This window comes from Carcharhinus amblyrhynchos, chromosome 4 (assembly GCF_965287045.1).
Source record: "Carcharhinus amblyrhynchos chromosome 4, sCarAmb.v2.hapA, whole genome shotgun sequence".
Taxonomy (NCBI): domain Eukaryota; kingdom Metazoa; phylum Chordata; class Chondrichthyes; order Carcharhiniformes; family Carcharhinidae; genus Carcharhinus; species Carcharhinus amblyrhynchos.
In genome coordinates this window covers 65,913,913-65,935,620 of record NC_137327.1, presented here as the reverse complement: position 1 = coordinate 65,935,620, position 21,708 = coordinate 65,913,913, and the positions used below count along the sequence as shown (strand labels likewise).

The window sequence follows — 21,708 nt, the reverse complement described above, 5'->3', positions numbered from 1 at the left end:
CTTGAGGCTGTGCCTCCTAGTCCTACTGTCTTTTTTGAGCGGGAAGAGTCTCTCCACCTCTATCCTGTCCATCCCATTCATCATCTTATACGTCTCAATGAGATCTCCCCTCATTCTTCTAAACTCTAACGAGCACAAGCCCAGTTTATTCAGCCTCTCCTCATAGCTCAACCCCCTCAACTCCGGTATCAGCCTAGTAAACCTCCTCTGCACTCCCTCCAAGGCCAAAATATCTTTGCGCAGGTGCGGCGCCCAAAACTGCACACAGTACTCCAGCTGCGGCCTCACCAATGCCCTATACAGCTGCAGCAAGACCTCCCTACTTTTATATTCAATCCCCCTCGCTATGAAGGCCAGCATCCCATTCGCCTTCCTGACCACCTGCTGCACCTGCAAGCTGGGTTTTTGCGACTCATGCACAAGGACCCCGACATCTTACCCCTGACATCTCCTCTGTACCTGCTCCCCAGCACCTTAAACCTGTGTCCTCTCGTAGCAACCATTTCAGCCCTGGGAAATAGCCTCCAAGAATCCACCCTGTCTATACCTCTCAACATTTTATAAATCTCTTTTATAAACCAGACCAAGGTCCTGAATCTTAATAAAGGTAAATATGATGGTATGAGGCATGAATTGGCTATGATGGACTGGGAAACATTACTGGGAATCATTAGTAAGATGATGGACAAGCAATGGCAGATATTTAAAGAGTGCATAGGTAAACTCCTGTTTGATGGATAGGTGGTAAGAGAATTGTGGCCAAACCATGGCTTACATAGAGTTAGCATCAGATTTAAGGAAGCATACAAATCGGCAAGAAAAAACAACAGAATCGTAGAATCCCTACAGTGCAAAAGGACGACATTTGGCTCATTGAGCTTGCACTGACAACAACCCCACCCAGGCCCTATCCCCATAACCCCACATATTTACCCTGCTAATCCACCTGACACTAAGCATCAATTTAGCATAGCCAATCCACTTAACCTTCACATCTTCGGACTCTAGCAACTTGTTCAATACCCAGGGAGAATGTGCAAACTCCACACAGTTACCTAAGGTTGGAATTGAACCCAGGTCCTGGTGCTGTGAGGCAGCAGTGCTAACCATTGTGCCACTATGCCACCCAGGAGGACTGAGGATAGGAAGCAGTTTAATGGAGCAATAGGCCTGATGATTGGTCCCAGTTTAAAATTCAGCAAAGGAGGGCCAAGGAATTTGTTAAGAAAGGAAAGCACAAGTATGAAAGTAAGCTAGCAAGGAATGTAAAAATTGACTGTAAAAGTTGCTATAGGTATGTAAAAAGAAAAAGATTGACAAAAACAAATGTAGGCCCTTTACAGTCAAAAAAAGGAATTCATAACAGAATAAAGAAATGACCAAGGAACTAAATTCGTACTTTGCTTCGGTCTTCACAAAGGAAGACATGAATAATGCACCAGAAATTCTGAAAGAAGCAAGTTTTAATATGGAGCTGAAAGAAATCAACATTAGTAGATAAATGGTTTGGGGGAAATTGATGGGATTGAAAGTGGATAAATCCGCAGGTCCTGATGATCTTCATCCCAGAATACTTAAGGAAGTGTTGTGAAAATAGTAGATCCATTGGTGGTTATTTTCCAAAATTCTTTGGACTGTGGACTGGTTCCTACACATTGGAGGGTTGCTAATGTAAGCCTGCTATTTGAAAAGGTAGAAAGAAAACAGGAAATATAGACCAGTGAGACTAACATCGGTATCGGACAAGTTGCTAGAGTCCATTATCAGGGATTTTTGGAAGGCAGTATTATAATCAAAGTCAGCATGGATTTACAAAGCAGAAATCATGCTTGACAAAAGTATTGGAGTTTTTTGAGGGTGTAATTGGTAGAATTGGAGAACCAGTGAATGTGGTTTATTTAGACTTTCGGAAGGCTTTCAACAAAGTCTCACTTAACAGACTACTATGTAAAGATAAAACACAAGGGATTGCAGGTAATGTCTTGAGATGGATAGAAAGCTGGTTAGCAGATAGGAAGCAAACTTTCCATTCAGAAAAGCTCCCTTCTACTGCTAGCTTTTGTTTTCTGCCACTAAGCCAGTTATATATCCATCTTGCCAGCTCTCCTCCGACCCTGTATGACTTCACCTTTCGTACCAGTTTACCATGATGTACCTTGTCAAAGGCTTTACTGAAGTCCACGTATACAACATTCTTTCCCTCATCTGTCATCTTCGTCACTTCCTTGAAAAACTTGATGAAGTTAGTGAGACCTCCTTTACAAAACCATGCTATCACCAATAAGTCCATTTGTTTCAAAATGTGGCAAATCCTGTCCCTAACAATCTTTTCCAATAATTTTCCTTCAACTGATGTAAGGCTCACCAGCCTGTAATTTTCTGGATTATCCCTGCTGCCCTTCTTAAAACAATGGAAGAACATTGGCTAAGATGAAGTTCCAGAAGACTGGAAGATAGCCAATGAGGATACAAAGATTTCTGCCAAGGTCCCAGCAATTTCCACCCTTGCCTCCCTCAGTATTCTGCGGTAGATCCCATCAGGCGCTGGGGACTTACCTACTTTAAAGCTTTCTAAGACACCCAATACCAATACTTTTTGATATTAACATGACCCAGAATATCTACACACCCTTCCCTAGGATCCTCATCCATCAAATCCCTCTCTTTGGTGAATATTGAGGCAAAGCATTCATTTATTATTTTGCTCTTTTCCACCGGTTTCATGCATAGATTCCCTCCACAACCCTTTTCTTGGTAATGCCCTTGTTCTTTACATATGTATAAAATGCCATAGGACTTTTCTTAATCCTGTTTGCAAAGGACTTTTCATGGCCACACTTAGTCCTCCTAACCACTTCCTTAAGTTCCCTCCAATGTTCTTTATATTCTTCAATATCTGTCCTAAATCTTTTAGACCTTATGAATCTTTTCTTTTTGACCTCATAATATTTCTCATTATCCAGCGTTCCCGATACTTGCCACGCTTATCCTTCATCCTCACAGATACATGCCAGTCCTGAATTCCGATAACTGACATTTGAAACATTCCCACATGTCGGATGTTGATTTACCCTCAAACAGCCTCACCCAAGCTAGTCTCTAGATCCTGCCTAATGTAGTTGTAGTTAGTCTTCTCCCAATTTAACACCTTCACCCGAGAACCACTCTTATCCTTTCCACAAGCATCTTAAAACTTATGGAATTGTGATCACTGTTCCCGAAATGCTCTCCTACTGAAACTTTGATCACCTGGCTGGGTTCATTCCCAATACCAGTCTATTATGGCTCCTTCCCGAGTTGGGCTATTTAGATACTGTTTCAAGAAACTCTCCTGGATGCTCTTTACAAATTCTGTCCCATCCAAACCCCTAGGAGTGAGTCCCTGTCAATATAGAGTTAAAATCACTTGCCACAACAACCCCGTTATTTTTGCATCTTTCCAAAATCTGCCTACATATCTGCTCCTCGATCTTCCGCTGGCTGTTGGGAGGCCTGTAAGAAACCCCCAACATTGTGACTCCACCCTTCCTATAACGTGGATAAGTGTGAGGCTATCCACTTTGGTAGCAATAATAATAAGATTATTACATGAATAAGATTACTTGAATAGGTGCAAATTGAGAGAGGTGGATACTCAGTGAGACCTTGGTGTCCTCGTGCATCAGTTGCTGAAAGTAACCATGGGGGTAAAGTAGGCAGTAAAGAAGGCAAAGGTATGTTTGCCTTCATAGCGAGAGGATTTGATTATAGGGATACAGATGTTTTGCTACAATTGTATAGGCTGTTGATGAGACCACATCTGGAGTTTTGGTGTCCTTATCTGAGGAAGGATGTCCTTGCTATAGAGGCAGTACAGTGAAGGTTTACCAAACTGATTCCTGGGGTGGCAGGTCTATTATATGAGGAAAGACTAAGTCGGTCAGGGTTATTTTCACTAGAATTTAGAAGAGTGAGGGGGATCTCATAGAAACTTATATAATTCTAAGGATTAGACAGGATAGATTCAAAAAGCATTTTCCCAATAGTGGGGGAGTCCAGAACTAGGGGTCATAGTTCCAGGATAAGGAGCAAAACTTTTAGAAGCGAGATGAGGAGAAATTTCTTCACCCAGAGAAAGATGAATCTGTGGAATTCACTATCACAGAATGTAGTTGAGGCCAACACATCTGATTTCAAGAAGAAATTAAATTTGGCTCTAAGGGCTAAAGGGATCAAGGGATATGACAGGAAGGGGGGAATCAGGAAATTGAATTCAATGATGAACCATGATCAAAATGAATCGTGGAACAGAGTTGAAAGGCCGAATAGCCTGCCTCTACTTCTAGTTTCTGTGTAACTGTTGGTAATATAAACGGAACCCTCAGTCTCCATCATCCTGCAATGCATTTTTACAGGATAATTTATTTTCTCATTGGATTGCTCTTTATTTTAACTCTTTAACACAGCACTCTAGATATAACAGAATTCCCACCTTGGCGCACGAGCGCGTGCGCGCGCACACACACACACACACACACACACACACACACACACACACACACACACACACACACACACACACAGCAGCTAAAAAAGGAATTCAAAGGTGCCAGTCCCAATTGCTGCTCGTCTTGTCATCCAAAGACCGCTCATCGATTCATGGAAATGCCGCTCAGGTTCTTCAGCTGTTCAAGCAGAAAAAGGGAATAATCATTAGCCCGGGAATGCAAGGAGGACTGCGTGGAGGCAGTCTCCTGAAGATTGTGTCTGCCACTAGAGTGGAGTCTGGGAAAGACCACCAGATTGCCTTCAGAGTATTGCCCAAGTAGCCACTCAAAGTGTGAGACCAGTGTCAATCAGCAAATCAACGGCAGCAGGCATCAATGCTGCACTTCTCTCGTACACGCTTTCTAACACTGGTGGCTGGCTAGATACAGGGTTCTCATCCTAGCCGATTTATCCTAGCTCAGGTTTTCCTCGTGTGCAGGATCTAGCCTGAAGCCCTCGAGCTCAGTGTGTGTGACTCAGTACCACAGCGGGCACTTGGGACACAACAGCATGAATCAGGCAGATTGTTTGGATAATTCACTTACTGTCACTGCAGCTCCAACGAAACCTTGGAAAAGAGCTTTGCCTGTTGATCTCACCTGCAAAAGAAAACCTGATTTGTGAGTGACCCCAAAGTGAGGGAGCCCAGAAACCCACAGTGAGAGCGTTCAGACAGAGTGTCTCTGGAAGAAGGTGATGAGTGCGAACTGTGAATAGTCCTGAATGTGTGATGCCTTCAATGTCAGTGTGCATTATTCTGATCATAACTGCCCAGCAAGGCTGTGGGATAACTTTGCAACTGAGAGGAATAGTGAAAGTGCACAGAGAGTGGTGCCCCAGGGGTGTGTGGTGTGTGCATGCGGGTGGTGGGGGGGGGGGGGGGGGGGGAGTCTGGTGTCTGGCGCACGGGGCAGGGGACAGAGGACAGGCGCGCAGGGCAGGGGGAGGGGGCGGGCGCGCATGACGAGGGGGTGGGGGCAGGGGCCCATGGCGAGGGACGCGGTAGCGTGGCAGGAGGGTGGGGGCCCATGGCGAGGGGCACAGTAGCGCGGCGGGGGGCCTGGGGCGCACGTAGGGGCAGGGGGAACGACTGCGTGCGTGAGGGCAGGTAGGAAGCGGGTTGTGGGGTGGGATGCGGGTTGTGGGGTGGGTGCGTGATCGCACATGGGCGCACGGGCGGGGATTCAAGGGAGAAGGGAGGGTGCGGGTGCGTAGGTGGGCATTGTTGGGCGTGGTTGGGGCACAAGGTGCACGTGGGGAGGTGTGGGTGCATGAGAAGGGGTGGCTGGATGGGTGTGTTGGGGAATGAGGGTGCAGACGGGGCTGCCGGGGGGTGTGGCAGGGAGGGGCATGTGTAGCGGTGTCGGGGTGAGGGGACGATGGTGGTGGGTGTGTCCGGGGGTGGGGGGGTGGCCGTGTGCTGCATTTGGTCTGGTTACATGGTGGGGGTGCAGGGTTGGGGTTGGGGGGCATGCATTGTGGGGGTGGGGGGGTTGCCTGGGTGTGTTTGTCACTCAAGCGGACTGAGTGTCAAACTGACCTGTTTGACAGAGTTAGCCACATTGACAGCATCAATAACACGGTTTTGTAGAAAGTTCCAAGTGTCTTCATAATCTGGAGAGGAATCCTGTAGCAGCACCAGCTCTGCACTGTTGTAGATTCCTGCTAGAATGGCTCGCTTTGTGTACCAGTTAGACTGCCCAGGAAGAAACAAAGAACTATTATTGTCACTAGATAGTTTACTCTCTCACTCTAGTTAATGCTTAGCTGAGTTGTGGATGACCGCAGCTTGCAAACTCACTGTTCCTCACATACTGTGTCCCACTGGGCAACCAGACAGGAAATCAGCCCAGCTTCCAGTCAGAAGTGAAGGAATGAGAGTTGACTTGAATGAGGACCAGAGTTAGCTCAAAGATTCACCATTGTGGAATATCCTCACACAAGAGTGAGGCTCCAGACCAGCATCAGCCGGTAAGCCTGAGCTCCAGACCAGCGTTAGATGCCAAGCTGTACACACTCCCCAGATTTACCCCCTCGCTCTCTAAGTTTAATCTCTCCCCCGTCCCCTTGTCTGGCCTCCCTCCCAAGTTCAGCCCCTGTAATACACAATCCACTTGTAGTACTCACGTCTGTGGACCTGTCTCCTGCGTAGTACCAGACCTCATCCACCATATTCGTCAGATACCTCAAGCTTTCAGTAATGTTTTGTGGCAGTAATAATATACTCATGGCCTGTCAGAAATGGGTGAGATTTGCTTTAGTGCATTACCAGTACAGTATTACACGTGTATTACAATAACAATCACATGGTGGTCACAGAGAGGAAGCAGGGGCATTCCTGCAAAGTCAGGATAGTAAACAGTCTGTTTCTGACTGAGAGTCACACTGTGCAAGATACATTAGTGCAAATGGCAGTTGTCTAATAGCCTCAGCGAGTGGTACACGTCTCTCTCAAACTCCTCCTCAGTCAGAAGGTTGTGCACAACCTTCAAGCCCTAATGCAGAGAACTGAGCATATAATCTGGGCTAATACTCCAGCATAAAATAAGGGGCCGAGACTGCAGCACAATCTAATTGGGACCGATACTGTTTGAGCCTCTCAGTTGCTGCATAGTTAAGGAGACACAAGTTCTGCTTCTTCATAAAAAAACCTTTATTTCTTGGGTCTAACTTCACACACAATTCTCCACCAACAAAATATCAGTGGGTTCTACTGAATAATTGACATCAAATTAGGATTTAATTGGAAGGTGTGTTAACACATTCCTAACAGTTTCCCCTCTCCCTTGCAGGGAAAAAAAAATTTGCTGAATATTGGTTTTCCATAGAAAAACACAAAACACTCCATTTCCCCTTTCTCTTTCAAAAAAAAACATACATTCAGAAAGATATGCCCTTCATTAATAATGTCCAAAAGTTTCTCCGAACTAGCCTTGGAGAAACTTTTGGCCTTGGAGGGAGTGCAGAGGAGGTTTACTAGGCTGATACCAGAGTTGAGGGGGTTGAGCTATGAGGAGAGGCTGAATAGACTGGGCTTGTACTCGTTAGAGTTTAGAAGGATGAGGGGAGATCTCATTGAGACGTTTAAGATGATGAAAGGGATGGATAGGGTAGAGGTGGAGAGGTTCTTCCCGCTCAGAAAGGACAGCAGGACTAGAGGGCACAGCCTCAAGATATGGGGGGGGCAGTTTAGAACAGAGTTGAGGAGGAACTTCTTCACTCAAAGGGTGGTGAATCTCTGGAATTCTCTGCCCGTTGAAGTGGTGGAGGCTACCTCGCTAAATATATTTAAGATGTGGGTAGATAGGTTTTTGGTAGGCAAGGGGATTAAGGGTTATGGGGAGAAAGCGGGAAAGTGGAACTGAGCCACTTCAGATCAGCCATGATCTTATTGAATGGCGGGGCAGGCTCGAAGGGCTAGATGGCCTACTCCTGCTCCTATTTCTTATAGAACATAGAACATTACAGCGCAGAACAGGCCCTTCGGCCCACGATGTTGCGCCGACCAGTTACAAAAACAATGACCCACTAGCCTATACCAATCCCTTTTCGTCCATAAACCTATCCAGAGATCTCTTAAACGCCCCCAAACTAGACGCATTTACAACTGCAGCAGGCAGGGCATTCCAATCCCTCACCACCCGCTGGGTAAAGAACCTACCCCTGACATCCGTCCTGTAGCTACCCCCCCTTAATTTAAAGCCATGCCCCCTCGTGCTAGCTTTCTCCATCCGAGGAAAAAGGCTATCACTATCCACCCTATCTAAACCTCTAATCATCTTATATGTTTCAATAAGATCCCCTCTTAGCCGCCTTCTTTCCAACGAAAACAACCCTAGATCCCTCAGTCTCTCCTCATAGGACCTCCCCACCATACCAGGCAACATCCTGGTAAACCTCCTCTGCACCCTCTCCAACGCCTCCACATCCTTCGTGTAATGCGGGGACCAGAACTGCACACAGTACTCCAAGTGCGGCCGCACTAGAGTAGTGTACAGTTGCAACATTACACTGCGACTCCTAAATTCAATCCCCCTACCAATAAACGCCAAGACACCGTACGCCTTCTTGACAACCTTATCTACTTGATTCCCAACTTTCAGGGATCTATATACACACACACCTAGATCCCTCTGTTCATCCACACTATTCAAAGTCCTCCCGTTAGCCCTATACTCGACACATTATGTTCTAATGTTCTAGCCCCTCTCTTAGTAAAACAATCGGATAACTGATAGCTATTATCGACCCATTTAATTTTCAGTATTTCCCCTTTGTCCAGCATCTGCTTTAAACTGGCTATGTCGGTCCTCAATCTTTTCTCATGTACACTTTTTGTGGCGTGCACATTTTCTCACAGGGATTTATTGTCAATGTGACACTCAATGGTTATTTTACCCGAATCTCCTAACTTCTGTTAATATTTGGGATATGAAGAAGGCCATATCCATTGCCTCTACAAAATTTAGAGGCCAATGTGTTTTTAACCACTCTCCTTATTTTCTTTGTTTCCCCACTCAAGGGGGCAACATTTTCCATTTTGCCCCCAAAAGAACTCTTATAAAACCTCCTGCGCTTGAAACCCATCACACAAATTGGCATAGGATGCGTCACTATAAACTGAGAGTTTCAGGTGCCAAAGATCACCCAAAAACGGGAGCCTCATAAGTTCCATCAAGAAGCACCTGTTCCATGCAAATCCATCTGTGAGAGAGAGCTCCTGTCCCCTATCTGGTACTTCTGTGTGTATCCCAAATTCACTCCAACAATGCAATTTTTGCTGTTTGGCATCTTTTATAATTTTTTCATCTAATTTATCGGAGGCTACCAAAATCTCACGAGCATGTGGGCTTCTACTCCTAGTAGCATTCTGCTTGATCTTTCCCTCCTGCTGTGGGAATAGTTCTCAATATCTTCCCGTGATCACATTCTCTATTGGACTTACTATCTGAACTGGCATCACATTTCTGTGCCCTCCATTTTAGGTCTTGATGTATTCTATACTTTTAACCAGTGTTTATACTTTCCAGTGGCCTTCCCTGCTCTACTAATGACAGCTGCATCCTTCCATTAACTGTATGCTTCAGGCAAGTATGTCACTTTTGTACCAACTTTGGCAGCTGTCCTTTTGGAAAAATGACCTGTTCTAGTTCATCAGATGTATTCATAACATACCTTTATTTCTTTGATCCAATTTCACACATAATTCTCCACCAACAAAATAGTGCTACCTCTGACCCCTTTATATATCAGTGACTTCTAATCAAATTAGGGTTTAATTGGAAGGTCTGTTAACCCATTCCTAACAGATACATTGGTAGAGCTGGGTACAATTTTATCTTAACAGCATTTAGACAGTTACATGGGTATGATGGGTATAGAGGGATATGGACCAAATGCAGACAATTGGGACTAGCTTAGGAGTTAAAAAAAAGGGGCAGCATGGACAAGTTGGGTCAAAGGGCCTGTTTCCATGCTGTAAACCTATATGATTCCTGCACAGGTGCAATGGAGTTGAAATGATTGGCTTCCAGCCATCACAGCAGTACTGTACTAGCTTAATTCCACAGATGTTCTGGAACTCAAGTTTTCAGTCCTGGACCCTTGTAATATTCAGGCCTGATGATGTGTCAAGTGTGCTCTGCCATTTCCTAATATAATGTAAATCAAGTTGGCTGAAGACTATCATCTGTGATACTGGACACCTCTGGAGGGAGCCGAGATGGATCATCCACTCAACATTTCTGGCTGAAAATGGTTTCAAATGCCTCAGCAATTATCTGCCACCATCACGACTGGATGTGGCTGGACTACAAGAGCTTTGATCTGATCTGTTCATTTGGTATCATTTAGCTTTGCCTGTGACGCATTGTTTCCACATTTCATCATGTATTTACTCCTGTATTGGAGCTTCACCAGGTTGGCACTTCATTTTTAAGTATATCTGATTCTGCTCCTAGCATGCTCTCCTTTACTCCTCACTGTTATACTCTGGTGAAGACCAGCAGAGCATCCCTAATCCTTTGTTGGACACAGAGGCTCACAATAATTAAATTGATCCTTTTCCCAGGGAATCTATTGGAGTTGAATCCGATCAGTGGGTTCCGATGGTGAATTCAATCCACTTCATTATCCATATATTGTTCCCCGGAGTGTGTGATTATAAATGTACCGGGCCCGAGACAGTTCATCCCTGGGTTTACTGGAATGTACAGGTGAAGTCTGCCTGCTCTGCCTTTACCTTTGGCCAGGTGTCTATATAAGGGATCACCATCCGTAGCCTTGCTTCCACTGCATCCTTGACAAGTTTATCAGTCTTCTTGGCTCTGTGTACAGATAGGACAAACTTCAGAGCACAGCAATAAAGAGTTGGGTCAAAGATATGGTTTCCTGATTCTCCCATCATTTCCTGAAAGTAGAGGATGGGGCGAGGAGAACGGGGTGAGGAGAACGGGGCGAGGAGGAGAGGTTGGGAAATGTTCAAAATGCTATCAGTTTGAAGGTGAACATAGGCCGGTATTCATAACTATTCAATCTTGGGCTATGTGAATTGCTGCCAGGCTGGACATTTGTCCATTCTTCTTATCCTCAGATTTTGCTGGTGATGAGCTTTCTCCTCAAAGCATTCATCAGTGGAGCTCTTGGGCAGAAAGCAGACTCTGTGGGTCTAGACTGCCAAGATGGGTCTGAACTCATTGGATTATCTATCGATTTGAATGAGAAAAGCATGGTATGTGAGGACATTGCCTCTCCAATGTAATACTTACTGCTGCTGGCCCATCTGGACCTTTTGATGTTGCTCAGCAAGTTGCTCAGAGAGCTGCTTGTTGCACCGACACACAAAGTAAAGAACTAAATCTCCCGGGCCACGACTGAACATTCCAGTAACTGCTGGTGACAGATCCAGTACCTGATAACAAACAAAGGCCACATCGACGATTATACTCCATTGTAGCACAATTCTTGTTCCCATCATCCTGCCAAAAAAAAAAGCATCACTGAGACCACAGAGGTCTCGGCAGGGGCACGAGGGGCAGCGGGGCACGAGGGGCAGCCGGGGGGTGGAGGTGGGGACTGGGTTCGGAGTGGAGGGAGCCAGGTGTATTGGGGGGGGGGGGGAGCGGGTAGAGGAGGGCATGGTGTCGGGGCTGGGAGGACGGAATTGATGAGGGATGTGTGGAACGGGGAGGGCAGGTCGGGGTGCGTGGAACGGGGAGGACAGGTCGGGGTGCGTGGAACGGGGAGGACAGGTAGGGGTGCGCGGGGCAGGGAGGCCACGGCCGCGGGGCAGGTCGGGGTGCGCGGGGCAGGGAGGCCACGGCCGCGGGGCAGGGAGGGGTGGGATAGGGCCAGGAGGGTGCAGCGATGGGTAGTATTTGATGTAGACAGTGTACAGAGAGCTTTACTCTGTATCTAATCCCATGCTGTATTTGTCCTGGGAGTGGTTGATGGTGACAGAATAGACAATCATTGAGTCCCTACAGTGTAGGAGGCGGCCATTTGGCCCTTCAAGTCCGCACCAACCAAAATCCCATCGAGGCCCTATTATCGCAAGTCCACTGTTAATCCCCTGACATTAGGGCCAATCAGCCTAACCTGTACATCTTTGAAGGTGGCATTACTCCGTACCTAACCCCATGCTGCACCTGTCCTGGGTTTGTTTCATGGGGATGGTGTAACTTAACTCTGTATCTAACCCCATGCTGCAGTTGCCCTGGGATTGTTTGATGAGAAAGGTGTAGAGTGTAACGAAAAACATGAAGTGATTGAATGTCACCCTTGGCAAGATTATAATTACAGAGTGATTCCTTTATGTAGGTTGTTTTCACTGTAAAAGTGAATTTGAAATGGAAGAAGTATGCAATAACAGGAATTTCAGTGAGGCAGATTTGGGGTTTCAACAGTTTGCAATAATTTGCAACAAGAGCAGATTTGTCTACCTTGGCTCCTTCTGCGATGGCTTCCAATGACCAGCCAAAGCTGGGCACAAATTCCAAGGCTGCGGACAGGAGCTGCTGTCTGAGCTCTTCCTCAGATTCGAATCCCTCTGCTTTCTGCCCATTCTGATCAGAATGACTGCTGGAAAAAGAGAAATGGAAGAATGACAAATGCACCTAGTTTTTCCATTACATCTGATTAACCCAACAAAGAGGAGTCACTTCATTGCCAGCTGAAAACCAGCGAGTAGTGAATCATTGATTCAGAGCAGCAATGTGACGTAGGATGGTGGGAAAGACAGTAAGGGTCATACTGAGATCAAAAAGGTGGTGGTACTGGGGGTCTTGAAAAACATTAAAGTAGACAAGTCTCCAGGGTCTCATGCGACATACTCCAGAAGACTAAGAGAGGTAAGGGAGGAAATTGCTGGGGTCTTGAGAGAAATAGCTCAGTAAACATATTTATTGGTGGGAATGTGTGCAATGTTGCACGTTGTATCCTTGCTGGCTGCAGGGGAGGTCTGAGAGGATTGGAAAATAGCCAATGTTGTTCCTTTGTTTAAGAAGAGTAGCAAGGATAATCCAGGTAATTACAAGCCAGTGAATCTTATGTTGGTGGTAGGGAAATTATTGGAGAGGATTGGAGAGGTGATTGATGAGGATAGAGCAGTGGATGTTGTCTACATGGACTTCAGTATGGCCTTTGACAAGGTCCCTTCTGACAGACTGGTACAGAATATGAAGTTGCACAGGATCAGAGATGAGTTGGCAAAATGGATAAAAACTGCCTTGGTCATCGAAGACAAGAGGGTAACAGTGGAAGGGGGAACCTTTGCTGTTAGTAATATGTAATAAAATGATTTGGTGGAAATCTTAACTTGTTTGATTAGTAAGTTTACAGATGACACAAAGGTTGTTGGAATTGCAGATAGCAATGAGGACCAATGGAGGATGCAACAGGATATTAACATAGAACATAGAACATAGAACATTACAGCGCAGAACAGGCCCTTCGGCCCACGATGTTGCGCCGACCAGTTACAAAAACAATGACCCACTAGCCTATACCAATCCCTTTTCGTCCATAAACCTATCCAGAGATCTCTTAAACGCCCCCAAACTAGACGCATCTACAACTGCAGCAGGCAGGGCATTCCAATCCCTCACCACCCGCTGGGTAAAGAACCTACCCCTGACATCCGTCCTGTAGCTACCCCCCCTTAATTTAAAGTCATGCCCCCTCGTGCTAGCTTTCTCCATCCGAGGAAAAAGGCTATCACTATCCACCCTATCTAAACCTCTAATCATCTTATATGTTTCAATAAGATCCCCTCTTAGCCGCCTTCTTCCCAACGAAAACAACCCTAGATCCCTCAGTCTCTCCTCATAGGACCTCCCCACCATACCAGGCAACATCCTAGTAAACCTCCTCTGCACCCTCTCCAACGCCTCCACATCCTTCTTGTAATGCGGGGACCAGAACTGCACACAGTACTCCAAGTGCGGCCGCACTAGAGTAGTGTACAGTTGCAACATTACACTGCGACTCCTAAATTCAATCCCCCTACCAATAAACGCCAAGACACCGTACGCCTTCTTGACAACCTTATCTACTTGATTCCCAACTTTCAGGGATCTATGTACACACACACCTAGATCCCTCTGTTCATCCACACTATTCAAAGTCCTCCCGTTAGCCCTATACTCGACACATCTGTTGCTCCTACCAAAGTGAATTACCTCACACTTCTCCGCATTAAATTCCATCCGCCACCTCTCGGCCCAGCTCTGCAACCTATCTAAGTCTCCCTGCAGACTATGACACCCTTCCTCACAATCTACCACACCTCCAACTTTGGTGTCATCAGCAAATTTACTAATCCACCCAACTATACCCTCATCCAGATCATTAATAAAAATTACAAACAACAGTGGCCCCAAAACAGATCCCTGAGGCACACCACTCGTAACTGCACTCCATGATGAATATTTACCATCCACCACCACCCTCTGTCTCCTATCTGATATTGATTGGTTGAAGACTTGGGCAGAGAGATGGCAGATGGAGTTTAATCTGGACAAATGTGAGGTAATGCATTTGGAAGATCTTATACAGATGGGAAATACACAGTAAATTGCAGAACTCTTAAGAGTATTGATAGGCAGAGGGATCTGGGTGTACAGGTTCACAGGTCACTGGAAGTGACAACATAGGTGGAGAAGGTAGTCAAGAAGAATGTTTGCCTTCATCAGCTGGGACATTGAGCTAAAAAATTGGCAAATCGTGCAAATTTATCAAACCTTAGTTAGGCCGCACTTGGAATATCGTGTTCACACTACCAGAAGAATGTAAAGGCTTTGGAGAGGGTATAGAAAAGATTTACTAGGATGTTGCCTAGTATGGAGGGCTAGTACCTAGTATGAGGAGGGACTGGAGAAACTCAACCTCTGGAATGACAGAGGTTGAGGGGTGACCTGATAGAAGTCAACAAGTTTATGAGGGGTAGGGACAGAGTGGATAGTCAGGAGCTTTTTCCCAGGGTGGAAGAGTCAATTAGTAGGGGGCATAGCTTTAACATGCAAGGGGTAAGGTTTAAAGGAGATGTACAAGGCAAGTTTTTTTTTACACAGATGGTGGTGGGTGCCTGGAACTCGCTGCCAGAGTAGGTAATGGAAGCCAATACGATAGTGAGTTTTAAGGGGCGTCTGGACAAATACACAAATAGGATGGGAATAGAAGGATATGATCCCTGGAATGGTAGGGAATTTTAATTCAGACAAGCAGCAAAAGGTACTGTACTGACCTGAAGCAGGGGGGTTCTCCCATGTCTGCATGGGTTCGATGGAGTGGCCATACTAAACTGCTTCTTAGTGTCCAAGTTTGTGTAGGTTAGGTGGATTAGCAAGGTTCAATACATGGAAATATGGGGTTAGGGCAGGGAGATGGGCTTGCGTAAGATGCTCACTTGGAGAGGCAGTGCAAATTTGATGGGACAAACGGCCTCCTTCTGCACTGTTGGGACTCTTGTGGAACAAGAAACAGAGTTAACATTTCAAGTCCTTACGACTTCTTCAGACTACTTCAGTGACAGATTCAAAATTCTGTTTCTCTCTCCACAGATGCTGCCAGGCCTGTTAAGTTTTTCCAGCATTTCATGTTTTTATTTCAGATTTCCAAAATCCATAGTTTTTTGCTTTTAACTCTGTTTCAGTCTGTTCCTATTTATTAGTAATTGAGTGTCCATTTGTAAGGTGCGGCATCACCACACTGTAACATAAACTTACTTTATAAAGATTTTGTTTATTAATTTAAATTAAAATAAATTCCCAGGAGTGATGCTGTCAGTCACCCACAGGTTGCTGAAGATTCAAGCGTAATGGTAGATAACACATGCTTCCTTTCCAGAAATACCCAGGCACAGGCAGAAGAGGTATAGGCAGTCAGGCCAAAAGGCTTCATTTCCCGATGCCTGGAACAGATGAGAAGGTCCTCTCTGCAACAGGTGGCCAAAGTTTTTACATGCTAACCTCTTACGTGGAAGCTTGTTGAAAGCCTTCTGAAAATCCAAATAAACCACATCCACTGGCTCCCCCTTATCAACTCCATGAATTACACCCTCGAAGAATTAGAGTTGATTTGTCAAGACAATTTGGTAAATCCATGCCAGCTCTGTCCAAACCTGACACAATTTTCCAAGTGCTCTGCTATAAAGTTCTTGATAATGGACTCTAGAATTTTCCTGACATCAGACTAACTGGTCTATAATTTCCATGTGTCTGCTGTACTCATCCTTCTTGATGGGAGGGAGGGAATGGGGTGAACTCACAGTGGTGTGGTGGGGTGAACTCACAGTGGTGTGGTGGGGTGAACTCACAGTGGTGTGGTGGGGTGGGGTGAACTCACAGTGGTGTGGTGGGGTGGGGTGAACTCACAGTGGTGTGGTGGGGTGGGGTGAACTCACAGTGGTGGGGTGGGGTGGGGTGAACTCACAGTGGTGGGGTGGGGTGGGGTGGGGTGGGGTGAACTCACAGTGGTGGGGTGGGGTGGGGTGGGGTGGGGTGGGGTGAACTCAGTGGTGGGGTGGGGTGGGGTGGGGTGAACTCACAGTGGTGGGGTGGGGTGGGGTGGGGTGGGGTGTGGTGGGGTGGGGTGGGGTGGGGTGAACTCACAGTGGTGGGGTGGGGTGGGGTGGGGTGAACTCACAGTGGTGGGGTGGGGTGGGGTGGGGTGAACTCACAGTGGTGGGGTGGGGTGGGGTGAACTCACAGTGGTGGGGTGGGTGGGGTGAACTCACAGTGGTGGGGTGGGGTGGGGTGGGGTGAACTCACAGTGGTGGGGTGGGGTGGGGTGGGGTGGGGTGAACTCACAGTGGTGGGGTGGGGTGGGGTGGGGTGAACTCACAGTAGTGGGGTGGGGTGGGGTGGGGTGGGGTGAACTCACAGTGGTGGGGTGGGGTGAGGTGGGGTGGGGTGAACTCACAGTGGTGGGGTGGGGTGGGGTGAACTCACAGTGGTGGGGTGGGGTGGGGTGAACTCACAGGGGTGGGGTGGGGTGAACTCACAGGGGTGGGGTGGGGTGAACTCACAGGGGTGGGGTGGGGTGAACTCACAGGGGTGGGGTGGGGTGAACTCACAGGGGTGGGGTGGAGTGAACCCACAATGGTGGGGTGACTTACAATTGAGCAATGTGCAAAGTTCAAATGTAGTAGGGACATCAGTATTTATTTTGAGCTTTCAGGGTTGCATCATTATTTCCATCATTTCTCATATTTAAACCGTGACATGAGCTGTCAGGAGCAGGTTACACCAGTCACTTCTTCTTGTGATCTGATCTAGTGGAGATGGTGCTTTTATTGATGTCCTGTCAGCCCTCTTCCTGTTGACATGGAGAAAAAAGTAGGTGCACTGCTTATCAGCACCAGCTTCACAGCAATGACCATACCTGGAATAGGATTCCTGAGCCACTGTGTATGTCCGTGAACTCTGCTGATGCCGCCTGGGCTGCTGCTCCTCAATGACCATTCTCAAGTGTGCCGAGGTCCGCACACCCCTGCGCATTCCATCACGGCAGTGCAGTCCAACTGCAGAGAGAATATCCATTTCAATTCTCTCATTCAATTATAACAAAGTGAGTTAAACTCACCAAACCCATCAAACACCCCAGAACAGGTACAGCATAATTGGATACAGGATAAAGCTGCCTCTACATATTCCCAACAAATACTCCCTCAACATAGTCCCCATCAAATACCTCCAGGACAGGCACAGCATGTAGTTAGATACAGAGTTAAGCTCTTTTTACACTAACCCAATCAAGCACCCCTAGAGTAAATACGAGTATCAGTAATACATAAGAACTAGGAGCAGGAGCAGGCCATTTGGCCCTTCGAGCCTGCTTTGCCATTCAATAAGATCACGGCTCATCTTTTCGTGGATTCAACTCCACTTACTTGCCTGCTCACTATAAACCCTTAATTCCTTTACTGTTCAAAAATTTATCTATCCTTAAAAACATTCAATGAGGTAGCCTCAACTGCTTCACTGGGCAGGAAATGCCACAGATTCACAAGCCCTTGTGTGAAGAAGTTCCTCCTCAACTCAGTCCTAAATCAGCTTCCCCTTATTTTGAGGCAATGCCCCCGAGTTCTAGTTTCACCTGCCAGCGGAAACAACTTCCCTGCTTCAATCTTACCTATTCCCTACATAATCTTATATGTTTCTGTAAGATTTCCCCTCATTCTTCTGAAGTCCAATGAGTACAGCCTAGTCTATTCAGTCTCTCAACTCTGAAATCATCCTCTGCACACTTTGCTCTTGCACCTTTCTTGGTGTCATCTGCCAATTTTGACACACAAAATTGGTCCCAATAGACCCAACTTGAAATCTTTGCTTTCATGTAAAATCGTAAACAATTGCAGTCCCAACACTAATCCCTAAGGCACACCACTAGTCACTGCTTGTGAACCAGAAATATACCCATTTACATCTACTCTTTGCTTTCTGTTAGTTATTCAATCCACTATCCACGCTAATACATTACTTGTAACACTGTGCACCTTTATTTTGTGGAGCAGTCCACCGCAGCACCCCCCCAGCCTCCCTCCTCCCTCTTCCAAGCCCACCCCACGTCCCTCCTTCTCTCCCCTTTTCTCTCCTCCTGCCAACCCCCTCCACCTCTCCCACCTCCCCTTCCCCATTTCCCCCTCCCACATCACTCCTCACTACCCCCAACATCAATCCCCCCTCCCCCCACTACTCCCCCTCCCTCTTCCCACCTCTCCTCTCCCCCCTTCCCTCCCCTCTTCCCCCCCCTCTCCCCCCCTCACTCCCACTCCCCCCTCCCCCCACTCACCCCCCTCTTCCCCCTACCTCCCCTCACTCACCCCCCACCCTCACCCCCTCGCTCACCACCCCCGCTCACCCCCCCGACCCCCACTCGCCCACCCCCTCGCTCACCCCCCCACCCCCTCCACGCTCACCCCACCCCCCCCACTCACCCCACCGCCCCACCCCCCCCTCGCTCACCCCACCCCACCACCCCCCCCTCGCTCACCCCACACCACCCCGCTCACCCCACCCCACCACCCCCCCCCTCGCTCACCCCACCCCACCACCCCCCCTCGCTCACCCCACCCCTCCTCGCTCACCCCACCCCTCCTCGCTCACCCCACCCCCCCACCCCCCTCCTCGCTCACCCCACCCCCCCCACCCCCCTCCTCGCTCACCCCACCCCCCTCCTCGCTCACCCCACCCCCCCACCCCCCTCCTCGCTCACCCACCCCCCCCACCCCCCGCCTCGCTCACCCCACCCCCCCCACCCCCCCGCCTCGCTCACCCCACCCCCCCCTCGCTCACCCGCCCCCCCACCCCCCTCCTCGCTCACCCCACCCCCCCCACCCCCCTCCTCGCTCACCCCACCCCCCACCCCCTCCTCGCTCACCCCACCCCCCCACCCCCCTCCTCGCTCACCCCCACCCCCCCCACCCCCCTCCTCGCTCACCCCACCCCCCCCCACCCCCCTCCTCGCTCACCCCACCCCCCCCCACCCCCCTCCTCGCTCACCCCACCCCCCCCCACCCCCCCCCACGCTCACCCCACCCCCCCCCCACCCCCCTCCACGCTCACCCCCACCCCCCCCCACCCCCCTCCTCGCTCACCCCACCCCCCCCCTCCTCGCTCACCCCACCCCCCCCCTCCTCGCTCACCCCACCCCCCCCCCACCTCGCTCACCCCACCTCCCCCACCCCCCTCCTCGCTCACCCCACCCCCCCCCACCCCCCTCCTCGCTCACCCCACCCCCCCCCACCCCCCTCCTCGCTCACCCCACCCCCCCACCCCCCTCCTCGCTCACCCCACCCCCCCCCCACCCCCCTCCTCGCTCACCCCACCCCCCCACCCCCCTCCTCGCTCACCCCACCCCCCCCCCCACCCCCCCCCTCGCTCACCCCACCCCCCCCACCCCCCTCCTCGCTCACCCCACCCCCCCCACCCCCCTCCTCGCTCACCCCACCCCCCTCCTCGCTCACCCCACCCCCCCCCCACCTCGCTCACCCCACCCCCCCCCACCCCCCTCCTCGCTCACCCCACCCCCCCCCCACCCCCCTCCTCGCTCACCCCACCCCCCCCCCACCCCCCTCCTCGCTTACCCCACCCCCCCCCCACCCCCCTCCTCGCTCACCCCACCCCCCCCCTCGCTCACCCCACCCCCCCACCCCCCTCCTCGCTCACCCCACCCCCCTCCTCGCTCACCCCACCCCCCCCACCCCCCTCCTCGCTCACCCCACCCCCCTCCTCGCTCACCCCACTCCCCCCACCCCCCACCCCCCTCCTCGCTCACCCCACCCCCCTCCTCGCTCACCCCACCCCCCCCCACCCCCCTCCTCGCTCACCCCCACCCCCCCCCACCCCCCTCCTCGCTCACCCCACCCCTCCCCACCCCCCTCCTCGCTCACCCCACCCCTCCCCACCCCCCTCCCGCTCACCCCACCCCTCCCCACCCCCCTCCTCGCTCACCCCACCCCTCCTCGCTCACCCCACCCCTCCTCGCTCACCCCACCCCACCACCCCCCTCCTCGCTCACCCCACCCCTCCTCGCTCACCCCACACCCCCCCTCGCTCACCCCACCCCCCCCTCGCTCACCCCCCCCTCCTCGCTCAACCCCATCACCCCCCTCCTCGCTCACCCCACCTCGCTCACCCCACCCCACCTCGCTCACCCCACCCCCCCCCACCCCCCTCCTCGCTCACCCCACCCCCCCCACCCCCCTCCTCGCTCACCCCACCCCTCCCCCCACCCCTCCTCGCTCACCCCCACCCCACCACCCCCACCTCGCTCACCCCACCCCTCCTCGCTCACCCCACCCCCCCCTCGCTCACCCCACCCCCCCACCCCCCTCCTCGCTCACCCCACCCCCCCCACCCCCCTCCTCGCTCACCCCACCCCCCCCACCCCCCTCCTCGCTCACCCCACCCCTCCCCACCCCCCTCCTCGCTCACCCCACCCCTCCTCGCTCACCCCACCACCCCCCACCTCGCTCACCCCACCCCCTCCCTCGCTCACCCCACCCCCTCCCCTCGCTCACCCCACCCCCTCCTCGCTCACCCCCCCCACCCCCCCCTCGCTCACCCCACCCCCTCCTCGCTCACCCCCCCCCACCCCTCCTCGCTCACCCCACCCCCCCTACCCCCTCCTCGCTCACCCACCCCCCCACCTCCCTCCTCGCTCACCCCACCCCCCACTCCCTCCTCGCTCACCCCACCCCCCCCCACCTCCCTCCTCGCTCACCCCACCCCCCCCCCTCCTCACCCCACCCCCTCCTCCTCGCTCACCCCACCCCCCCCCCACCTCCCTCCTCGCTCACCCCACCCCCACCCTCTCCTCGCTCACCCCACCCCCCCCCCTCGCTCACCCCACCCCCCACCTCCCCTCCTCGCTCACCCACCCCCCTCCTCGCTCACCCCCCCCCCCTTCCCCCCACCCCCTCCCTCGCTCACCCCACCCCCCCCCTCGCTCACCCCACCCCCCCCACCCCCCTCCTCGCTCACCCCACCCCCCCACCCCCCTCCTCGCTCACCCCACCCCCCTCCTCGCTCACCCCACCCCCCCCCACCCCCCTCCTCGCTCACCCCACCCCCCTCCTCGCTCACCCCACCCCCCCCCACCCCCCTCCTCGCTCACCCCACCCCGCCCCACCCCCCCTCCTCGCTCACCCCCACCCCCTCGCTCACCCCCACCCCTCCCCCC

General features: G+C 50.9%; 1 protein-coding gene across 2 annotated transcripts in view; it reads right to left on the bottom strand.

Annotated features, from left to right (window-relative positions):
* Positions 1–4,364: 4,364 nt before the first annotated feature.
* Positions 4,365–21,708, bottom strand: part of coq9 (coenzyme Q9 homolog (S. cerevisiae)) — a 17,572-nt gene continuing 228 nt past the window's right edge. The window contains exons 2-9 of one of the 2 annotated variants that reach the window (XM_080187285.1): positions 17,407–17,545; positions 12,468–12,606; positions 11,295–11,437; positions 10,769–10,853; positions 6,655–6,759; positions 6,068–6,223; positions 5,073–5,126; positions 4,365–4,664 (exon numbers count right to left, since the gene is read on the bottom strand). In XM_080187285.1, coding sequence (XP_080043411.1) covers positions 4,629–4,664; positions 5,073–5,126; positions 6,068–6,223; positions 6,655–6,759; positions 10,769–10,853; positions 11,295–11,437; positions 12,468–12,606; positions 17,407–17,545 — 857 coding nt within the window. In that variant the 3' untranslated portion in view covers positions 4,365–4,628. The remainder of the gene's footprint in view (positions 4,665–5,072; positions 5,127–6,067; positions 6,224–6,654; positions 6,760–10,768; positions 10,854–11,294; positions 11,438–12,467; positions 12,607–17,406; positions 17,546–21,708) is intronic. The other variant, XM_080187286.1, reaches the window with a different exon arrangement.